This window comes from Panthera uncia (genome assembly GCF_023721935.1).
Source record: "Panthera uncia isolate 11264 chromosome A1 unlocalized genomic scaffold, Puncia_PCG_1.0 HiC_scaffold_16, whole genome shotgun sequence".
Lineage (NCBI taxonomy): Eukaryota > Metazoa > Chordata > Mammalia > Carnivora > Felidae > Panthera > Panthera uncia.
The window spans coordinates 21,075,832-21,097,665 of record NW_026057576.1 but is presented as its reverse complement, the minus strand read 5'-3'; the positions used below and the strand labels follow the sequence as shown (position 1 = coordinate 21,097,665).

General features: G+C 35.2%; 1 protein-coding gene across 4 annotated transcripts in view; it reads left to right on the top strand.

Annotated features, from left to right (window-relative positions):
* The window catches only part of FNDC3A (fibronectin type III domain containing 3A), a 143,664-nt gene that overhangs the window by 106,037 nt on the left and 15,793 nt on the right, over window positions 1-21,834 (top strand). For all 4 annotated transcript variants that reach the window (XM_049646901.1, XM_049646902.1, XM_049646903.1 and 1 more), the window contains 12 exons: window positions 1,809-1,868; window positions 3,650-3,788; window positions 7,185-7,238; window positions 10,956-11,080; window positions 11,451-11,625; window positions 13,201-13,287; window positions 15,638-15,776; window positions 16,437-16,505; window positions 17,323-17,441; window positions 19,031-19,136; window positions 19,224-19,399; window positions 21,112-21,225. In XM_049646901.1, coding sequence (XP_049502858.1) covers window positions 1,809-1,868; window positions 3,650-3,788; window positions 7,185-7,238; window positions 10,956-11,080; window positions 11,451-11,625; window positions 13,201-13,287; window positions 15,638-15,776; window positions 16,437-16,505; window positions 17,323-17,441; window positions 19,031-19,136; window positions 19,224-19,399; window positions 21,112-21,225 — 1,363 coding nt within the window. The remainder of the gene's footprint in view (window positions 1-1,808; window positions 1,869-3,649; window positions 3,789-7,184; window positions 7,239-10,955; window positions 11,081-11,450; window positions 11,626-13,200; window positions 13,288-15,637; window positions 15,777-16,436; window positions 16,506-17,322; window positions 17,442-19,030; window positions 19,137-19,223; window positions 19,400-21,111; window positions 21,226-21,834) is intronic.

The following is a 21,834-nucleotide window of genomic DNA, read 5'->3' as shown; positions in this document are numbered from 1 at the left end:
TGTTTTTCCCTCTTGATGCTTTCATTTTGAATCTATTAATTGATAATTGATACTGATTTCAGTGTATGTAATCCAAATGCCAGCTGGTACACATCTGTCTACACTCCCTTGGAATAATTGCTTTCATTGGCCACATTCAGCTTTAGTAGTTTTCAGTAGACTCCCTAATAAATGTTTCACTGTTCACATATTCCTGAGATATAAGTATAAATCGTAGCAGTAGAAGCCCAGATCAGAAATGGAGAACTCTTAGATTGTGAACTTGTGAAATCAGGTAATTCTCCTCCAAGGAGTTGGCTTTAATTCTTACATGTCAAGCTAATGCCCTATTGTAAAATGAAGTTAGTATCATTGTTCCTTATTTGTATGTTGGTATGTTAATAATCATATTTTGATTGGTTCAAAAGTTTTATTTCCTTGGGTCAAAAGTTTCATTACACACCAAGAAGCCTTAGAGTCATTGGCTAAAAATGTGACATTTATGACTGACAGTTGTAAAATAGTTTTTTTCGTTTGTCAAATAGAAATGGTTTATATTGCTTATTCTAATGGAAAAGTAAAGAGTGAAGTTGATTATTATAATTTAAACACTGGGAAGATTGCAAAAGGGTTAGTCATTTGAATGATGATAATTAGCATAGAACACTGGACACATAGCCTTCTTGGTATCTTTTCAAAAAATAGCTAATGTAAGGAAGAAAGGAAAGTGAAACTGCTCCAGTATCTATCATCTAGTAACGTACGGTTAGAAAAATGTCCTGTCTCCTTCTCTCTATTGAGACTTCCTTGTGTTTATTCTATTCATATGTCTTAAAGGAGACAGAGTTACCTATGGGGTAAATAAGAGATAAAAGACCATCAACATCAAGGTTTCTTTTTATGTTAATGGCTGTTTCTAGTTAGTTATAGCTGTCTGCTAAGATGAAGCATTTATTTCCATTTGCAGCCTGATCAGAGAGCAGAAGAGGGACATTAGTCACCTTCTTTACTCTGCACCAATTAAGGTCTCTCTCCGAAGATTCTACTGAAACTGCCCAATTCATTAAGTGTTCTTCCCTCAATGGGAAAGGTTTTCTTTCTCATATTTCCTGGTTTTAATTTGAGAAAAGATGGAGGAGGGTGTCATAAAATGAGAGGAGAGAAATTTGGCTGAAGGAAATGGAACAGAGAATAGTGATTTTTACAAAAAGATGGAAAATGGTCTGGGTTTTTGACCACATATACAAGTAATCGTATCAAATTATTATTTTAAAAAGATGTGTGCCATTATGTTTGAAAACCTGGAAGTGTAATAGTGGCCATGAGTAAAATGCTATACTTCAGATTATTCACTTTTTTTCTAATCTCATTAAACTATAAAATTTTAAATAAGGTTCCATGTTACATTCTAATAAAATGCAGTAGTGGCACACTCCTTGTAAAAATTTAGTGGTTTTACTTTCAGGAGCACACGTGGTATTTCACATTTTAATTGGGCAAAATGGATTTTTAAATAATTGAAACTGTACTGATTTTAATTTTTTAAATAAACTAAATATCTTTCCTGACTACACTTCAAAAAAAAAAGTTTGGCTTACACAATTGATTTGCCTAGGACACCTTTTTGTTTTAAAGTGATATGCAAATACATAAGTTTGGCACATATCCTTATTACACAAATTCTGTACTAGTGGAATCTGAACATGGTTATAGTTGGTAAAGTAAAAAGCTGTATAATTTCATAAACTACCACAAACGGTAGCACATAATGTAAATCTTCTGGAAATGCTTATTTATCAGACAGTGAAATGTTCCTTTCTTTCCCCCAGAGGAGAAGAAACAAGTGTCACTTTAAATGATCTCAAGCCAGCTACAGATTACCATGCAAAGTAAGGAACTCCTGTGTATTGCTCTAATATGATATAGTGTAGGTAGTTTTTTAAAATGATTTCATTAAAAGCGTAGCATATAATTTAAGTACTAATTTTGGATTTAAAACATGGAATATGTTGGCTTTGGTTTTTCTTTTGGTATAATTATTAATACATTCCAAAAAAAAACCAAAAACATTGCATTGAAATGTTATATTGAAGGGTTAATCATCCTGTTTGTAAGATTTTTGGATTGGAATGAATATATAGATAATAATATGTCTACATATCTAATTTATCACATGGAAAACTCCCAGCTTTTGAAATTTTTACTAAACAGAAACATAAATAATATTTGGCTTGTACTTAATGTATTTTTACTACATCCTGTTCCAGAAAGAGTTTGGGATATTAAAACTCTTAAAATTTCACAACATTTAGGGGCGCCTGACTGGCTCAGTCAGTGAGTGGAGTGTGTGACTCTTGATGGAGGGGTTGTTAAGTTCGAGCCTTGCGTTGGGTATAGAGATTACTTAAAATCTTTAAAAAAAAAAAAAAAATCACAACATTTAACTAAGAAGTAACTTAGATACTGTTTTATTCTGCGTAGTTCTATTATAAATTACCAACATTTTCAGCCTTCCCAGCTGTGAGTCATTAATGTGTACTTGGTTAGTCACCTCTGTTTAAAAAAAAAAAAAAGTATTTGTGGTTAGGATTATTCCTATTAAACTATAAAATTAAATCTTTAATTAGACTTTCTGTGGGTGAACCCTAAGTATTGTCCATCTGAGTACTTTTCAAACTGTAGATTGCAACCCATATTGAATCATGAAATTTTGTGGATTAGATTCAGCATTATTTAAAAGAAATAATCAAATAGAATGGAAAGTATCTGTATATTACCCTTAGGGATATTGTTTCAGGACTCTTTCCTTTCAAGTATGTGTATGAGAAAGTACATAAACACACATACAGTTTTGTCACAATTTAAAATGTGTTTCTTACTTTGGGTTGCATTAAAAAAAAGATGAAAGCCAAGGGTCTATCCTGTCTTTCTTTTTTTTTAAGGGCCATCCTTCTAATGCATGTGTTTTCTTTTTTTTAAAGACTTTATTTAAGTAATCTCAGGGCGCGTGGGTGGCTGAGTTGGTTAAGCATCCAACTTCAGCTCAGGTTATGATCTCACCATTCATGGGTTTGAGCCCCACATCAGGCTCTGTGCTGACAACTCAGCCTGGAGCCTGCCTTGAATTCTGTGTCTCCCTCTCTCTCTGCCCCTTCCCTGCTCGCATTCTGTGTGTGTGTGTGTGTGTGTGTGTGTGTGTGTGTGTGTCTCAAAGATAAACAAACATTAAAAAAAAAATTAAAGGGGCTCCTGGGTGGCTCTGTCGGTTAAGCACTGACTTCAGCTCAGGTCATGATCTCACGGTTTGTGAGATCAAGCCCCGCATTGGGCTCTGTGCTGACAGCTTAGAGCCTCGAGCCTGTTTCAGATTCTGTGTCTCCCTCTCTCTGCCCCTCCCCTGCTCGTGCTCTGTGTCTGTCTCTCAAAAATAAATAAACATTAAAAAAAAAAAAAATTAATCTCTATACCCAACATGGGCCCTCAACTCACAACCACCAAGATCAAGCTACCAACTGAGCCGGCCAGAAACTCCACCCATGTTTTCTTAGATAGAATTAGATAGAATATTTAGAGGGCACCTTACTAATTTCCAAGTACTTAAAGGTTGATGGCTGTTGAAGGTAGGATACAGTGATTCTGCTGGTTAAAACTATATATTTTATCACCATAGAGTCCAGGCAGAATATAATTCTATAAAGGGAACTCCTTCAGAAGCTGAAAGCTTTACCACCTTAAGCTGTGAACCTGATGTACCTAATCCACCAAGGATAGCCAATCGGACCAAAAATTCACTCACTTTGCAATGGAAGGTAACAATATTCTTTAGAGTATTTCCAACTGGACGTTTACTCCTCCCACCCCCACTAATATTAAATTTCAGTTGTTGTTTGGGTTTGTTTTTTTTTTTTTTTTTTTTTGGATACAAAAAGAACTCTAAGCTGACTTGCTCTTCTTCTTTACATATAGTATATGGGCATTTGTTATATCTTTAAGTAATACTCCTAATGGCTTTTCTTCACTATATGTAAATATAGCAGAAAAGATTCATATATAATTATCAGTCCTTATTGTACTGGACATGGGATAACATTAAGAGTCTCAGCAGTGCTTCTCAAGCTCATCCCAATGTCTTTATCCTGAATTTTATCCTAAAATGGGGTTTATAATAACTAGACTCAGAGTTTTAAAAATATCAATATGATGGCTTAAAGGAATATTCCATTAAATACTCTGCATTTTAATAGAATAATATATATGTTAACATATAAATGTTTAGGTCCACCTGCACAAGGAGATATAATGAAGTAAACATATACCACAGATAGAACTGGTAACTCAAATACCACATATAGCATTGTCATTGGAGACATGATTTGCTGAAATGATACACGAGTGTTAGTAAATTTTTGAACAAAATTAAGTAGTCTTTCTCAAATTGCAGAGTAGTTATATTTTGGCAAAATCCAGTAACTTAAAACTATAGAAAAAAAATACCTTGTAAAATGAAATTAGGTTCTAGGCTCTGATAATTATAAACAGATATTTCACCTACGTGGATGTCCAGGAAGGCATTCAGAGAAGTCCTAGAGAAAGAGAACAATTTTTCATTGTGTGTATTGCCCCATGCTGTGCAGAACCATTAGCATCCTTGATCCCCAGTCCTAAAAGTCAGCCTTTCCTCCCTCTGCCCTTATTGTGATAGTCAGAAACACCCCCAACAAAATGTATAAACATCCCCCAGAAGGGAATACCATAGCAACCATTGATCTGCAAAGAGAAAAATAACTGCTAGTCTTTATTTAATTATCTGCTTATACCCAAAGAGTAAAACTCAGGGATAGCTTTCTTTCTGAAAGATTTTGAAAATTTGGAGCTTACTACTTGTTTGGGGCTTGTTAGTCCTTAGTTCTTTTGAGGATATTAGATGCTTTATGTAGGAAAAAGTACTCAAGTGCTGTTAGCACACATAAATCAGACAAGTATGTTCTACATACATTTTCATGTGTGATTAAGTATGACTAATTTTATTTCATGTCAGAGTAGCATTTTGTTTGTCAGTATGCTAAGGTTCTTTCCTTTTGGTAGGACAGTTAGGGTAGCAGCCCAGTGACCTTCATGTAGGTTGGGATTTCTGTAGGGCACTGCTCTTTATTCTAAAGATAAAATTGAATTTTGAAATTTGTCTTTAACAGTATCCTAGCAGGTCTGTGTAGGATATAAACAGTGCTACCTCTTTGTGGCCCACACAGGTTACCCAGGCTTGTACTCTTCAGAAATGGCCCTATATATGCATGGTAATCAGCATGGTTGGGGCTACTTATTTGGGTTGTTTAAAACCTCCATTTCCTCTTCTGTATAGTTTGGATAACAGTTGAAAAGAGCTGATATAAGGATTAAATGAGATAACGTAAAACACTTTACACTTAATAGTTTCCCCTCTATCTTGGAGAAATGGTCAGAGGTTATTCAAGGTGTTACTATAGGCATGCTTCTCCCGAGGACTCAAGGAGAATCCATTTCCTTGACTCGAAAAGCTTCACAAAATAAAGTAGAAGAAATTAAGGAAAATACGTGTGCAACCTTAGCAACTAGACTAGAATAATCTGGCGGCATTAACTCTGGGGAAGTATATTTTTATATCACACACTTGTTGCTGAGACTTGCAGTCTTTATCTTGGGATTCTCTTCCTCTGCCGTGTAAGAGTTGAATTTCCCAGGGTTTCAGTTCTGCCCCATCCCTGCTGTAGTCATTTATAAGTGCCATTGCTGTGCCAATCAGTGAGCTATTCCTGTAACTTACATAGCAAATTCTGGTCATGTTAACCAGTTAAAAATTATACAGTTTTTTAAAATTTTGAAACATAAGGGGCACCTGGGTGGCTCAGTCAGTTAAGCGTCCAACTTCAGCTCAGGTCATGATCTCACTGCTCGTGAGTTCAAGCCCCGCCTCAGGCTCTGTGCTGACAGCTCAGAGCCTAGAGCCTGCTTCAGATTCTGTGTCTCCCTCTCTTTCTGCCCCTTCCCTGCTTACATTCTCTCTCTCAAAAATAAATAAACATTAAAAAAATTGTTTAATTTTGAAACATAAGATCTGTATTGATGTTTCACAGATAATTGGGACCTCCATGTTAGAAAAGACTCTTCATTAAAAATTTGACCATCTTTGATTGCTATTAACATGGTTGCCAATATTATATGAAAACTAGATAGAGTCCAGAGAATTACAGTTCTCTGGAGAACTTTTTCAAAAGTCAAGCTTATTTGGGGTACGTGGGTGGTTCCATCACTTAGGCATCCAACTCTTGATACCAGCTCAGGTTATGGTCTCACAGGTTTGTGAGATCAACCCCCTGTGTTGGGCTCTGTGCCAACAATGAGGAGCCTGTATGGGATTTTCTCCCCCCCTCCCCCCCATCTGCCCCTTCTCTCTCTCAAAATAAATAAATAAACATTTTTTTAAAACTAAGGTTTTTTAATTTTTATAACAGGAGTTTTAGAGTCACTTGTCTTCAAATGGATGAAGTTATAAGGAGAGTAGTGATCGGTTGTTCTGCATCTAAAGTGAGGACTAAAGAGAGGAAACAAGTTGAAATTGTAGAAAGAAAATTCAAGTAGAAACAAGGTTGAAACTCTTGAGTTCTAGAGTGATTAAATAGAATAAAATGCTAAGGGAGACTGAAATTTTCACCACTTAAGATTAGCAGATTGATGAATGAGCAGTCTTATCTTAGGTAACAGCACATTGTGTCTAGAAGCAAAGATCCAGACAGTGTGCCCCTTGGAGTTCTTCCCTGCCCTCTGGTTCTTTCACTCTGGTGTATTACATAGTATACTTTCAGATTGTAAAATGAGTTTTAATGAAAATGACAGGATCAATCCTAGGAACTTAAAGCTGATAAAAACCTTCTGATAAAAGGCAAAGTGATTTTTTTTTTTTATAATGGATCATAAAAGTTAAGTTCGTTCTTGCTACAAGAGATTGCCGTTCAGAAAAACTTGAGTAGCCTCTTGCTTTGTTTTCTTTCCTTGTATTTAAAAGGATTGTGAGGTTATAAATACATATGTATCTATTCTCTGTGCAGTTTTTCTGGAGTTAAGTCACAGAGAACATCTGTAACACAATCAGTTCCTCAAATTAGATCATCACAGTATCTTTTACAAATGTACTAATTTGTACTCATTTTGTTTTTTGGTGTTTCTTTTAGGCACCTAGTGACAATGGTTCTAAAATCCAAAGCTTTATTTTAGAATGGGATGAGGTGAGTAAATTGAATCTTTTTAAATTAGGTGAAAATTATGTGTATATCCTCAAGCAGAAATAATTTGTTATAATAGTTTTTTCCTCTTTTAAAACATTATGAATGATTTGGGTAGTACATGACTGAATTAATGGTGTTCTTAGACAACATTACTGACTGGACCCCCCACCCCCATGTTTTATTTTGTTTTTTGTTTTTGACTCAAACCCCTCAAAGTTGTCAGTTGGGTAATTACCTTGACGAAGGAATTTTTTTTTTCACATCAGCCTTAAAGGCAAGTGTACTCATTTACTGTGACTAGTTTAACAAATTACCACAAACCCAAGGGTTTAAAACAAAATACATTTATTCTCTTATAATTCTGGAAGCCAGAAATCCAAAACGGCTCTCTCTGAGGTTAAAATCAAGGTGTCACTATAGCCATGCTTCTTCCAGGAATTCTAGAGAAGAATCCATTTTCTTGACTTTACCAGCTTCTGGAGACTCTCTTCATTACTGGGTCATTACCATGAATCCATGGCTACATCTGATAGATAGCCTTTTCTACCCCTGCTGCCATTATCACATGGCCTTTTCCCTCTAAAAAAGACACTTGTAATTCCATTTAGAGTCCACCTAGATGATCCAGGATGATCTTTCTATCTCAAGAGTTTTAACTAAGTAACATCTGTACAGTCCCTGAACATTCATAGGTTCCAGGGTTTAGGACCTGGATATTTTGGGAAGCCATTATTCAGCCTACCACAGCAAACATACTGAGCTTTATTATTTAGTATTTTGTTTTACTGTCATTTATCATGTTCTCTCTTGCCCTGCTGCTTTTCTGCAGCTGAGTGGCCAGAGGGAATAGAAGAAATTCCGTTGATGATTTGGTATTTTCAGCAGTATACAGGTATACCTTGGTTTTGGTTCCAGCCAACCACAATAAAGCAAATATCTCAATAAAGCAAGTCACATGAATATTTTGGTTTTCTAGTGTATATAAAAGTTATATATACAAGGGGTGCCTGGGTGGCTTGCTCGGTTAAGCATCCGACTTCGGCTCAGGTCATGATCTCACGGTCCGTGAGTTCAAGCCCCGTGTCGGGCTCTGTGCTGACAGCTCAGAGCCTGGAGCCTGTTTCAGATTCTGTGTCTCCCTCTCTCTCTGCTCCTCCCCTGTTCATGCTCTCTCTCTGTCTCAAAAATAAATAAACGTTAAAAAAAAAATTTTTTTTTTAAAGTTATATATACACTGTATTGTAGTCTATTAAATGTGCAGTGGCATTATGTCTTTCAAAAACAATATACATAATTTAAAGGGGTGCCTGGGTGGCTCATTTGGTTAAACTGACTCTTGGTTTAGGCTCAGGTCATATCTCACAGTTCATGGGATTGAGCCCCGCATCAGGCTCTCCACTGAGAGCACAGAGCCTGCTTGGGATTCTCTCTCTCCCCCCTCTCTCTCTCTGCCCCTCCCTTGCTCACACACGCTCTGTCTCTCACAATAAATAAACTAAAAAAGTAAAAATACTTTATTGCTGGGGCACCTGGATGGCTCAGTAGGTTAAGCGTCCGACTCTTGATTTCACCTCCCATCATGATCTTAGAGTCATGAGATAAAACCCTGGATTGGGCTCTGGCACTGGGCATTGAGCCTGCTTAAGATTCTCTCTCTCCCTCTACCACTCATGTGCTCACTCACTCTCAAATAAATAAATGAACTCTATTGCTGAAAATTGCTAACTGTCATCTGAGCTTTCAGTGAGTCAGTCTGTTTGCTGCTGGAGGGTCTTGCCCCCATGTCGATGGCTCCCGACTGATCAGAGTAGTGGTTGCTAAAGGTTAGGGTGGCCTTCACAATTTCTTTAAAAAAAACAAAAAAACAAAAAAAAAACGTGTTTTGCTGCAAAGATTGACTCTTCCTTTCATGAATGATTTCTCTGTAGCATGTGATGCCATTTGATAACATTTTACCAACATTAAAACTTTCACAACTGGAGTCAGTCCCTTCAAACCCTGTTGCTGCTCTATCAACTAAGTTTATGTAAGATTCTAAATCCTTTGTTGTCATTTCAACAATCTTCACAGCATCTTCACCAGGAGTACATTATATCTCAAGAAACTACTTACTTTGCTCATCCATACAAAGCAACACTTCATCTGCTCAAGTTTTATCATGAGATTGCAGCAATTGAGTCACATCTTCAGGCTCCATACTTCTAATTCTCGTTCTCTTGCTGCTTCCACCACACCTACTGTTACTTCCTCCACTGAAGTCTTAAAACCTCAAAGTCGTCCACAAGGGTTGGGATCAACTTCTGCCGAACTCCTGTCAATGTCTATAGTTGGACTTCTTCCTATAAATCACTATAACAAATAATAATGAGAAAATTTGAAATATTATAAGAATTACCAAAATGTGACACAGAGACACAAAGTGAGCAAGTGCTATTAGAAAAATGACACCAATAGACTTGTTGGATGCAGGGTTGCCACAAGCCAGATTTTGTAAAAACACAGTATCTGTGAAGCTCAATAAAGTGAGGTGCACTAAAATAATATGCCTGTATTATAAGAGTAATGAGGCACAAACAAGTTTTATTTTTACATTTTAAAAGGTTTTTTATTCCAGAAGTTTTAAAAGAATTTAGAATTAGGAAATCTATTACTGCATCATAGTAATTTAGAAGAAAATACATATGTGGATAAATTATGAAAAGGTATTTGATAAAATTTAGCACTTACCTCAGTTAAAACTCAAATTAGGAATAGAAAGATAATTCCTTAACTGACAATTATTTTTGTATCAAGTGAAATACCATCACTAAACAATAAAAGCATTTCAGGGGCACCTGTGTGGCTCAGTCAGTTGAACATCTGATTTTGGCTCAGGTCATGGACTCATGGTTCATGAGTTTGAGCCCCATGCCAGGCTCTGTGCTGACAGCTCAGATCCTGGAGCCTGCTTCTGATTCTGTGGTTCCCTCTCTCTCTGCCCCACCCCCGCGCATGCTCGCACACACACTCTTTCTCTCTCTAAAATAGACATTTAAAAAAAAATGTTTTTAAAGCATTTCAGTCAAAGCAGAAACAAGTCAAAAGTTGCTGGTTCCCTCCTTTATTTAGTATTAATGCAGTATGATTTAGAACTAAAACAAGAAGTACAGCCATATAGTGGCAGGGCTGGGGGGTGGGGGTGCAAAATTATCATTATTTACAGATGGTACAATTTTCTATTTCGACAGCTTAATAGAATCAACTGTACACCATTAAAACAGGAGAGTGTAGTAAAGCAGCCAAATACAGACTGAAGGTTTTCTTTGAAGCAGAAGTCACCCTAAAACCACCCTTTAAATCTACCAACACAATGAAGAAAAATGGGTAGAGAATAAGAAATTTGTCCATTTTATGTAGCATCCTAAATTTCTGAAACTCTATAGTTGTCCTGAGCTGCATACTTTCCTCTCTCCCATTCATGCTTTTGCTCTCTCTAAAATTTAAAAAAAAAAAAAAAAAAAAAAAAGACTTATTAAAAAAAGATGTGTGTTATCTCAACTTTCTCTTGAGATCCATGATGGTCATGTAACAAAGATGATTTATCATGTACACTAGCTGATGTTACTGTCCATCAAGGACAAGTTGATGTGGATTTGTCTTTTTACAATAATATACATGATATATAATAATCAGCCATTTTTTAAATATATAATAATCAGCCTTTTTTTTTTTTTTTAGGGAAAAGGAAATGGAGAATTTTGTCAATGTTACATGGGCTTACAGAAGCAATTTAAAATTACTAAACTGTCACCAGCAATGGGTTGTAAATTTAGACTGTCAGCCAAAAATGAATATGGCACAAGGTAAGATACATATTAATGTAAATATATTATTTAGTCAACTTACATAAATTATTCGGAGTCCAAATTATCCACTAAAAATTATGCTTTAGTTTATCACTCTGTTGGTAAAGATCTGTTACTAGCTTAGCAAAAGCTGTAAGAGAATATGTTAGTTACATAAATTGCAGTTTTAAAAGAATGTTAACTCACCTTTTAGGTATCTGATCTGGTTACCATAAAAATATTATCAGATCCAAGATATATTACTTGTATTATAATTAGTTATCAAAAACTGTCACTTTCAAAAAAAAAAATTCCATTTATCAGAAATGAGTTCTTTAGCTATAAAAACTTTTATTCATTCATTTTTAAAAACCATTTGTTTCAACAGTGGTTTTAGTGAAGAAGTCTTCTATTACACTTCAGGCTGTGCCCCTTCTATGCCAGCAAGTCCTGTATTAACTAAGGCTGGTGTTACTTGGTTATCCTTACAATGGAGTAAGCCCTCAGGAACACCATCAGATGAAGGAATTTCTTACATTTTAGAGATGGAAGAAGAAACTTCAGTAAGTACGAATACGTATTTTAAGTAAGAGTGTTTAAAACATATTTCAGTGTGGCATTAATACTTGTAAGTAAATAGTGCCACAATAGTTCGATCTTTCTCTAAATCCTTTGAATCCTTGGATGGTTATTGTTGAGGAGGAATATTGAGGAGTGAGGAAGAATTCAGTCTTTTGTTTTCTTGATGTATAGGAGCGGATTTTGTTTTTTATGTATGTTTGTATGTACGTTTGTGCCTAGGAACAGCATAGACTACATTTTAAATATATATGTTTAGGGAAAATAGAGGAAAAGATCACCACAGCCTTTTAGCCTAAGCAGCTCTAAAAAATAAGGAAATAATGTGTCCATCTTTTCCAGCTGTTTTCATACATTGCTTTCCCAAATGCCAGAGAAGATTTGAAGAGAGATTATAAGATTATATAGTGCAGCCAGAATGTAGTTTCCGGTGATTTGTCTCTTATGAGCTAGAACAAAGCTGAACATGAGTTAGGATGTCTTCTATTAGTTCTACATAGTTTCGTAGCTTCTCAGAGCTACTTTAAAGCAGTATGAGTCAAAAATAGCATTGATCCACTCCCAGCTATATACCCAAGAGAATTGGAAACAAGTGTTTATACAGAAATTTGTACATGAATGTTCACAGCAGCATTATTCATAATAGCCAAAAAGTGGAAACAACCCAAATGTCTATCAACTGATGAATGGATAAGCAGAAATGTGATATATCCATACAATGGAATATCAATTAGCCATATAAAGGAATGGAGTACTGACACATGCCACAACATGAATGAACCTTGAAAACATTATGTTAAGTAAAAGAACCTAGTCACATAGACCATATATTGTGTGATTCCATTTATTATGGATATAGGCAAATCCATAGAGACAGAAAGTATACTAATGGATGAGAAAAGAAGGCAAGTGACTGCTAACCAATAAATAAAGTGCAGGCTTTATTGTGGGATTAAGAATTTAATGATGGTTGCACAACCTTGTGAATATACTATAAATGATTGAATTTCATACTTCAAAATGGGAATTTTGTAGCATGTGAACTATATATCAACTTAAAAATTTTTAAATAACATTGGAAAAGTAGTAAGGGATTGTTACTGAAGCTATAAATAGCATTCCAAAACCTAAGTAACATCCCTACCTGCCAGCACAACCAACCATTCATTTATTTACTTAAACACACCTATGTGTTTAGGTCAAGTTTAAATATAGTTCTTTTTAGCTCTTGCAACATCTGTCTAGGAAATTCTGTTAGTTCTAGGCATATGCTTACTTATGGTGAAGTCACCATTGGCTCTGACTTTACCCTCAGCATGAAGATTGTCTCTTGGTTACTGTATTTACTTGAAATGAGGTCTCCTTCATGCTACAAACATTCACTAGCATTTCTGGATTTGTCCATTGAAGATAAAAGTACCAAAGTGAGGAATACACTTAACAGAGTGTTAATCACATTGTACACAGAAGATGAAGAAGACCTAGATCTTTTTACGTGTTTGTTATTCCCCATATTTCTGCTGTTAGATATCTAAGGGAGGCTTATTTTCCCTTTCCAGGGATATGGTTTTAAGCCTAAATATGATGGAGAAGATCTTGCTTACACAGTGAAGAATCTCAGACGTAGTACAAAGTATAAATTTAAGGTAAGCTTTGAAAGCCTTTAAAATATTTGTTTGTTCTTATTGTTCCTATTGTTCTAAAGCCAAGTACATACCTCACTCCTTTGGTTTTAATCTAAAATAATGAGCATTACTGCTTTACTTTCTTACTATGTAACATTGGCTATCAAACTGTATATATATTTAAATTCAAAACAATTTTAATGTTTTATGGGACTTTTATTTGTATAATGGGAACAAACATCTAAATGTGGATGTTGGGCACCTGCTTGGCTCAGTTGGTTAAGCATCTAACTGGTTCAGGTCATGATCTTACAGCTCGTGAGTTCGAACCTTACATCGGGCTCTGTGCTGACATCTCAGAGCCTGGAGCCTGCTTCAGATTCTGTGTCTCCGTCTCTGCCCCTGTGTCTCCATCTCTCTCTGCTCCTCCCCTTTCTCTCTCCTCTCTCTTTTTCTCTCTCCCTCTCTCTCTCTCAAAAATAAACATTAAAAAAAAATTTTTTAATGTGGATGTTGTTAAACATTCAAAATATGCTTTTTTGTCAGGGGATATCAGAAAAAGTAATGCTGTTATTTTCTTGGTACATTATATCAATCAGTGCACAGTTTCCATTTGTCCTGTTACTGGTAGTCAAAGATTACATCTACTATGTTTCTTCACTGTAAAGCTGTTCTTTTTCCCTTTGTAATTAACAAGTATTTTGTAAATACTGTGTGAACACTTTGTTTTTCATCACTTTCATCTACTAGTTTTAACACCCATTGATAATTTTTGCCTGAATCAGTTATTACTATGATTAATGGTTGCCAAGTGTGATTTTAATTTTATCATTCCTTCTACATCTATCAGTTGGCATCATACTATAAAGAAAAGCTTTCTCTTATCATATATGTCAGTATGAACTCATGAATTCCTGTTAATTGAGTGAGTTATATTTTGTTACTATGATTATCATTTATGAGGCTCACATTGTTTCAGATTTGGGAGCTCCTTTGAGCTGCCTTTCAGATTCTTGTGAAATGTGCCCCCCCCCCCCCCCATCATTCTTTTGAGCCTTTCCTTTCTGGCACATGATATTCCAGTCTCCAATCCTTCAATGTCAGAATTGGTCATTTCTCAAAGCACCTGGGTCCCTTTAGTGGACCGTGGTATTTAGAAGCCAATATCTGAGTACTAAGTATACTTAATGCTGTACCGGTTTTGCTACTCCTGGGCATCCTCTCAATGGACAGAGCTAGGAACTATATGTATGTATAAATGTAATTTGGTTTTGTGTGTGTGTTACATGATAGTAGAATTCTAAGAATTTTAGTAATTTACCAATTATAAAGACCTTAACAGTTCTAAAGTCAAATATAAAAATACTTATGAATTATATTGCTGTACAATTTAGTAACTTGAAAAAACAGGCATTTATTTTCTCACAGTTCCTGGAGGTCAGGAATTCAAGACCAGCTTAGCTGGGTGGTTCTGATAGAGGGTTTATGTGAGGTTGCAGTCAAGATGCCAGCTAGGGCTGCAGTCACTTGAAGGTTTGTCTGGGGTTGAAGGATTTGCTCCCAAGTTCACTCAAGTGTTGGTAGCCTTCATTTCCTCTCTGACTGTTGGTCAGAGGCTTCAGTTCCTCACCAGATGGGCTTCTCTGTAGCAAAGCTACACACTGTGATTTCTGCTACATTGTATTAGAGGCAAGTCATTAAGTGCAATTCAAAGGGAAGAGGAATTAGCCTTTATCTTTTGAATAAAGGAAATTCGAAGAATTTGTGGACATCTTTTTAAAACCCAAAGAATAGGGGCGCCTGGGTGGCTCAGTCGGCTAAGCGTCCGACTTCGGCTCAGGTCACGATCTCGCGGTCCGTGAGTTCGAGCCCCGCATCGGGCTCTGGGCTGATGGCTCAGAGCCTGGAGCCTGCTTCCGATTCTGTGTCTCCCTCTCTCTCTGCCCCTCCCCCGTTCATGCTCTGTCTCTCTCGGTCTCAAAAATAAATAAAAAACATTAAAAAAAATTTTTTTTTTAAAAATAAAAATAAAAATAAAACCCAAAGAATAGTAAAAGAATACGTAAATCAAGCTCATCAAGTATCATCAGATTATAGCTTGTTCCTGTAATGACTCTAGTTTAATATCAAACTGTTACAGTCTTACACCTGTATCCCCAGAACTGGCTCTCAAAGGGGATTGATTATACCTGAATATTCTTCATATATGCTGAGTCCCTGTTGTAGACATTCTCATAGAAACAAGCCATCACAGTCTGAAAACTTTTACTTTATCATTTGATTGAGCTTATCTCTCATCACTTTGTTCATTAAGCCAATATCATTAGGTATGAAGTATCAATTATTTTATGTCTTTGTGTTTTCATCACAGGTTATTGCTTACAACTCAGAAGGTAAAAGTAACCCAAGTGAAGTAGTAGAATTTACTACATGCCCTGATAAACCAGGTGTACCTGTGAAGCCATCAGTTAAAGGAAAGATACATTCACACAGTTTTAAAATAACTTGGGGTAAGATATGTGTATTTGTACATCATTACTTTTATATTTGATTGTAATGATTTGAATATTAGGATAATTTTTAAGATAGTTGAGTACAGTTGTTAGCTGAAGCAAGTTTAATTGGAAATGTGAGAATCATTCATTGTTTGAGGATCTCTTTTGTAGAAAACTTTACACTCACACAAATACAAAGTTCATATTTGATACAGAAGAACTTGGAATCTGTGGTAGGACTGTGAGCAAAGACAGCACTGTGTGAAGTGAATGATTACTGAAATTGTAGCTAAAGTCTCCTGGGTCATCCTGGCTCTCCTGAGAAATGAAAATCACTTTTACTCATTTAAAACAAACATTTGTTAGGGTGCCTGGCGGGCAGAAGAGCGTGTGACTTTTCATCTTGGGGTCATCAATTCAAGCCCCATGTTAGGTATGGAGAAAACCTAACCTTAAATAAGTAAAACTTGAAAAAATAATTATTATTGAACACCTTATATACTATTTGTTGCAAAATCGATAGATTAATGAGATCCTGGTATTAATAAAAAAAGCACTGCGGGTGATTCTTTTTATTTTTTAAGCAATCTTAGGTTTGGTATTCCACTTACTAGGATTTTCTGTCATTTTTAACCTATGTATTTTGCCTAATACCACTTTTACTTCTTTGGATAGACCCACCAAAAGACAATGGAGGTGCAGCCATTAATAAGTATGTAGTGGAGATGGCAGAAGGTTCTAATGGTAAGAATAACTATTAAAAATTAATAGATTTATACCAGTATGCCCCTACTCTTCATGACTGTACATTTTATATGATCTGTTTTCTTTCACTCTTAATGTTTTCCCTTTGTTTATAGCAGTTAGAATTTTGCCTGTTATGATCCACTTTAAGTTCTAATCTCTAGAAATAGAGTGAATCAAATGTAAGAATGCTGTATACCTATATTATTACTTTTATTTTTTTAGTTTATTTCTTTCTCATGAGTTTGCCTTGCTCAGTTCCAGTATATCTAGTTTTCTAAACTTTCAGTTAGATATATAACCAGACATGTCAGAGAAAAATTAACTTCTAAAATTTAACTTACATTATACTAGTTTTAGTAATATTTTCTGTGCCTCATGAACTTAATTTTTGAATAACACATGTAACAATCCATATTTCTGTGAATTGAACTGCTTCCTGCAAAATAATGTCTTTTAATTAAGACTAAACTTCCTGTGGTATTGGTTCTTTCTACTCTTTGTGTGTTATAATGTTATTACTGGACCAGTAAACACATTTAAAATGCTTAATTAAGAGCAAATTATCAATGTAAGCCAAAGTCTGTAACAGAGTTACAGAGATATTTCATTTCAATAAAGCCATGCAGATTCGTCTAGGAAGCTGCACACATAAAGAAAATTAGGTCATTTCCAGGAAACTCAAAACAAGCTTAAATTGTTTCTGACAAATTACATAAACACTTACTTAGTGAAGCTAGGATACCTGCCGTGTCCATGATACCCAAATGTTAAACATTACCTCGTAGCTGATTGAACATAATTCTTCACCTTCCAGGAAACAAATGGGATATGATATACAGTGGAGCTACTAGGGAACATCTTTGTGACCGACTAAATCCAGGCTGTTTCTATCGTTTACGAGTTTACTGCATCAGTGATGGAGGACAGAGTGCGGTAATACTTACATCTAGATTTTTTTTTCAAGTTTGGGTCAAATAAGATGGAATCACCAGATGCCACCTCAAATATTGAAATGTATCCAAAGTAATTTCTGTAATTTAGGTGATCAATTTATAGTGATCAGAATATTCTGTAATTTATAGTGATCAAAATATTCTAAAATAGTACATGGCTTATAATCAGTATTCAGTGAATATCTATTGTCTGGTTGTTGTTTAGCTTTGCAACAACAAATATACAAAAATACTGCAGAAAAATTTATAAAGGTAAATTTTAGGATGATGTTCAATAGCCATACCTAACAGAAATAAAAATAAAATAATTGTAGACTGATTGCTCTATAAATTATGTGTATCAGGACAAACCATAATCATTTACTGTTTAAACACAGATTCTAGTAATTACTTATTTCAGGAAAGTTGGCAATTATTTTTATTACTAGAGAATTTATCACTAACCTAAATGGACTTAAAGTGTGCCATTGATTATATATGAGATATTTGTAATGTTCTAGAGAGGTAATTTTTTTAATAGGAGTGGTATTTTTTTAATGAGTTTAAGAATGGTTTCGTGGAGCATTAATAACTGTCATTATTTTTCAAATGGAATTTAATGCAATGAAGTTACCTTTTTTAAAAATGAATTTATAAGCATTTTGTTGAAAATGGAAGTATTAGGAAACTGCATGCAAGTCCTACCCAACAGGCTTGGGATCCAATTGCTTCACTGTATCTAATAAGAACATCTTCCAGGATTAGAAAGAACAGATCCCACCCCAAAAACAACCCTAATTTTCTAATACAGTGATATAGCATTCTCATATAGGATACCTTTCTAAATAAGATGATGACCAAATATTTATGTTTGTAAAGAATATTAAGTGTAAACCTTAATACAGTGCAGTTAAGGATATGGTACTGAGTGCATGTCAGTGTTTGTAAAAGAAGTCTTTTAAAATAAAACTAAACGATACACATTTTTTAAATAACATCGAAACCAAGATAATACCAAATACCTGGAAAGATACCAAGCACTTGAAAAAGTTAACCTGATTTTTGAATTATTTTTAGGTGGAAAAGAAAAAGGAAAGATTTTATATGCATATATGTATATTAATATTTAGGTTAAAAATACAATATACAGTTAAAGTAACGAAAATAGTCTAAACCTTCTGAAAACATGGCAAACAGTATTTACAGAATATGAAAACATCCTTAGAAGAGATTTGTGGATCCATTTGGATGAGATCAAAAATAATCTTTATTAGTCCAGTAGGTTTTGTTGAAGGTTATTTTTTTGTTGTTTTTCAATTATGGAAAGATGATGAGTTTTTTGTTCTTTTTTTCTGGTAACTTTCTTTGTATATAGTAGTCACATAATATGTGTCTTTATTTGTTAATATAAAATCAGAGTTTTAATGATTTAATTGGGTTCTTATTTTATTTAGAACTTTATTCCTTTTCAATTGATAGTCAAGTAGAATTTCAAATTATTGATGCAGTCTTTGTGTTCGTGTTATTTTTCTTTAACAAAAGCATTCCGGTTGGGGCATTTTTGTTTTGTTATTGCTTCTGTTTTGGCAGGTATCTGAATCTTTACTTGTGCAGACTCCAGCTGTGCCTCCTGGCCCATGCCTCCCTCCCAGATTACAGGGTAGACCCAAAGCAAAAGAAATACAGTTACGATGGGGTAATTTTCATTTTGGTAATAAATTATAATTGAGTTAGTACTAAATATATTCCTTTTGTTAAATTGAATAAATCTTTCCACCTTTAGGACCCCCTCTGGTCGATGGTGGATCACCCATTTTCTGCTATGGTGTGGAGATGTCTCCTGTAGAAAAAGATGAACCCAGAGAAGTTTACCAAGGTTCTGAAGTAGAATGTACAGTGAGCAACCTTCTTCCTGGAAAGACTTACAGCTTCAGACTGCATGCAGCTAACAAAATGGGGGTAGGAAGACTCTGCTGATTGAATTATAATCACAGTGGTAGTTCACAGAACATACATAATTGCACCCATTAGTTAGCCATTTTGCTTTCAACATGTGACTCCAAATTTTACAGTTTTTATTTAAAAAAAATTTTTTTTTTAAAGTTTATTTATTTTTGAGACAGAGAGAGACAGAGCATGAACAGGGGAGGGGCAGAGAGAGAGGGAGACACAGAATCGGAAGCAGGCTCCAGGCTCTGAGCCATCAGCCCAGAGCCCGACGCGGGGCTCGAACTCACGGACCGCGAGATCGTGACCTGAGCTGAAGTCGGACGCCCAACCGACTGCGCCACCCAGGCGCCCCTTCAAATTTTACAGTTTTTAATAAGCCTATATTGATAAATAAGAGAGAGGTCTGTATATATGATAATTATTATAGAATCTCAGTATTTTCAAACCCCATTTATAATTTGTGACACTCGGAACTTTAGCTGGGTTGACGTTTGCCTTTCAGGTGATGCTAATAGGGTTTACTTAATAAGTTAAAGAGTAAGAACAAAACTATTAGATGAAATACTTTGGATAATTAAGTTTTTTGAGGCTGGTTATATACAGCATTTATTTCATTTGGCTACTAATTGTGATTCATTTTTTGCCTAAGGAAAAGATAACTTGTATTTTAAGCATTTCTGGCTTTATGTGACTTTTTAAAAAGTATTCTCTGTGTATCTGTACAGTTCCATAAAATGGACAAAACAGGTGATATCTCCATTGTACAGCTGAGGAGGCTGGGGCTCAGAAAAACTAAACATCTTGTCCACAGTCACCCAAATAAGAAGTGACAGAGATAAGCCACAGATTCAGGGCTGTCAGACTCCAGAGCCAAAGCCCTTTCCACTCAACCAGGACATTTCTCATCTCTGCATTAAAACAGATTCTCTCAGGACAAAGCAGTAATTTCTTGTCTTAGTTGAATAACATTATGTTTCCTTACTCTATAATTTCACAAAATTAAACTGCCAAGTCTCTCCCCTCCCATTACTTCATATGTTAGTGAACTTTACTATTTTATGTCCCATTCTCCAACTAAGTTCAGTATCTGTATCTCTAAACTTATCTTAAAATTTCTTATGTCAGTCCTTTTTGGCAGTTCTTACATAAGTCATAGTGTTCTGTCTGAAGTTATCATCTTGTCAGCCCCACAAGGCTGCAGTACACTGGGATAGCATCTTTAATACGTAATTAATCTATATTTTCAGGATTCTGATAATTTGTGACAATCATTGTAAATAATTTGCTTTCTGCACTTCCAGAGAGTATACATTTTATACCCTTTTTAAAGCTATTCTAAATTTTAAGATATAATTTATGCCTACCATTTTTCATGCCTTTAATTGGTATCCTTTCCTTCACTCCTCATATAATTTCTCCTGACTTGTTCCATGTACCTAATTCCCTAATGCCCTGCCCTTCTTACAAAATCAGTCATGAAGGAAAAAGGAAAAGGAACAAGAGAAAAAAGTACAGTAAATGAAACTTAAAAATACCTGACATAGTAACTTCCATAATCATTAAATCTTTTTCCTTTCTACGAATGCTTTTAGAGTTCTATTATGACCAGTCAGTCTTGAAGGAGGATTATGTATGCACTTATTTATGTATGTGAATATTTATGGAGAGCTGTGCAATCTGTGGGTGAAAAATGAAAATCCTGGTTATGTTTGTTTTTCTAGTTTGGACCATTTTCAGAAAAATGTGATATTACTACAGCCCCTGGACCACCAGATCAGTGCAAGCCCCCTCAAGTTACATGCAGATCTGCAACTTGTGCACAAGTGAATTGGGAGGTACTGTAATTCCCATTGACTTACTCTCTTAAATAATTAGAATAGTTCATATAAAAGAATAGAGATACTATTCATTTTTTTTAAGTTTATTCATTTATTTTGAGAGGGAGAGAGAGAGAGGCAGGGAGAGAGAATCCCAAGCAGGCTCCTCATTGTCAGTGCAGAGCCCAATGTGGGGCTAGAACCCACAAACCATGAGATCATGATCTGAGCTGGCTGAGCCACCCAGGGGCCCCGAGATACTATTCATTTAACCTCCTAAATCATGCAAACAGTAAGGCCTACTTAAGTTCATGTGTTATAAAGTGAAATTTTTGCTTTGAAGCATTTAAGTAAGGTATATTTGCATTACAAGTATATGGTTTCTTGTTCATGATGTGCTTTGTATTTTTTCAAAGGCTTTGTCTCATTACCAAGATACTTAGCCAGTGGTGAGCTTAATGTTCAGAACAAACATTCATAGGGATTAGTATAATACTATTTCTCTTGTATTTATTATTTCCACTGTGTTTTATTATGTACAGTAATAATCAGTAATGATAATTAAATTTTCAGTTTCCTTTGAAATTTAACAAAGAAAATGTCCTTACATGATTTAACATTTATATT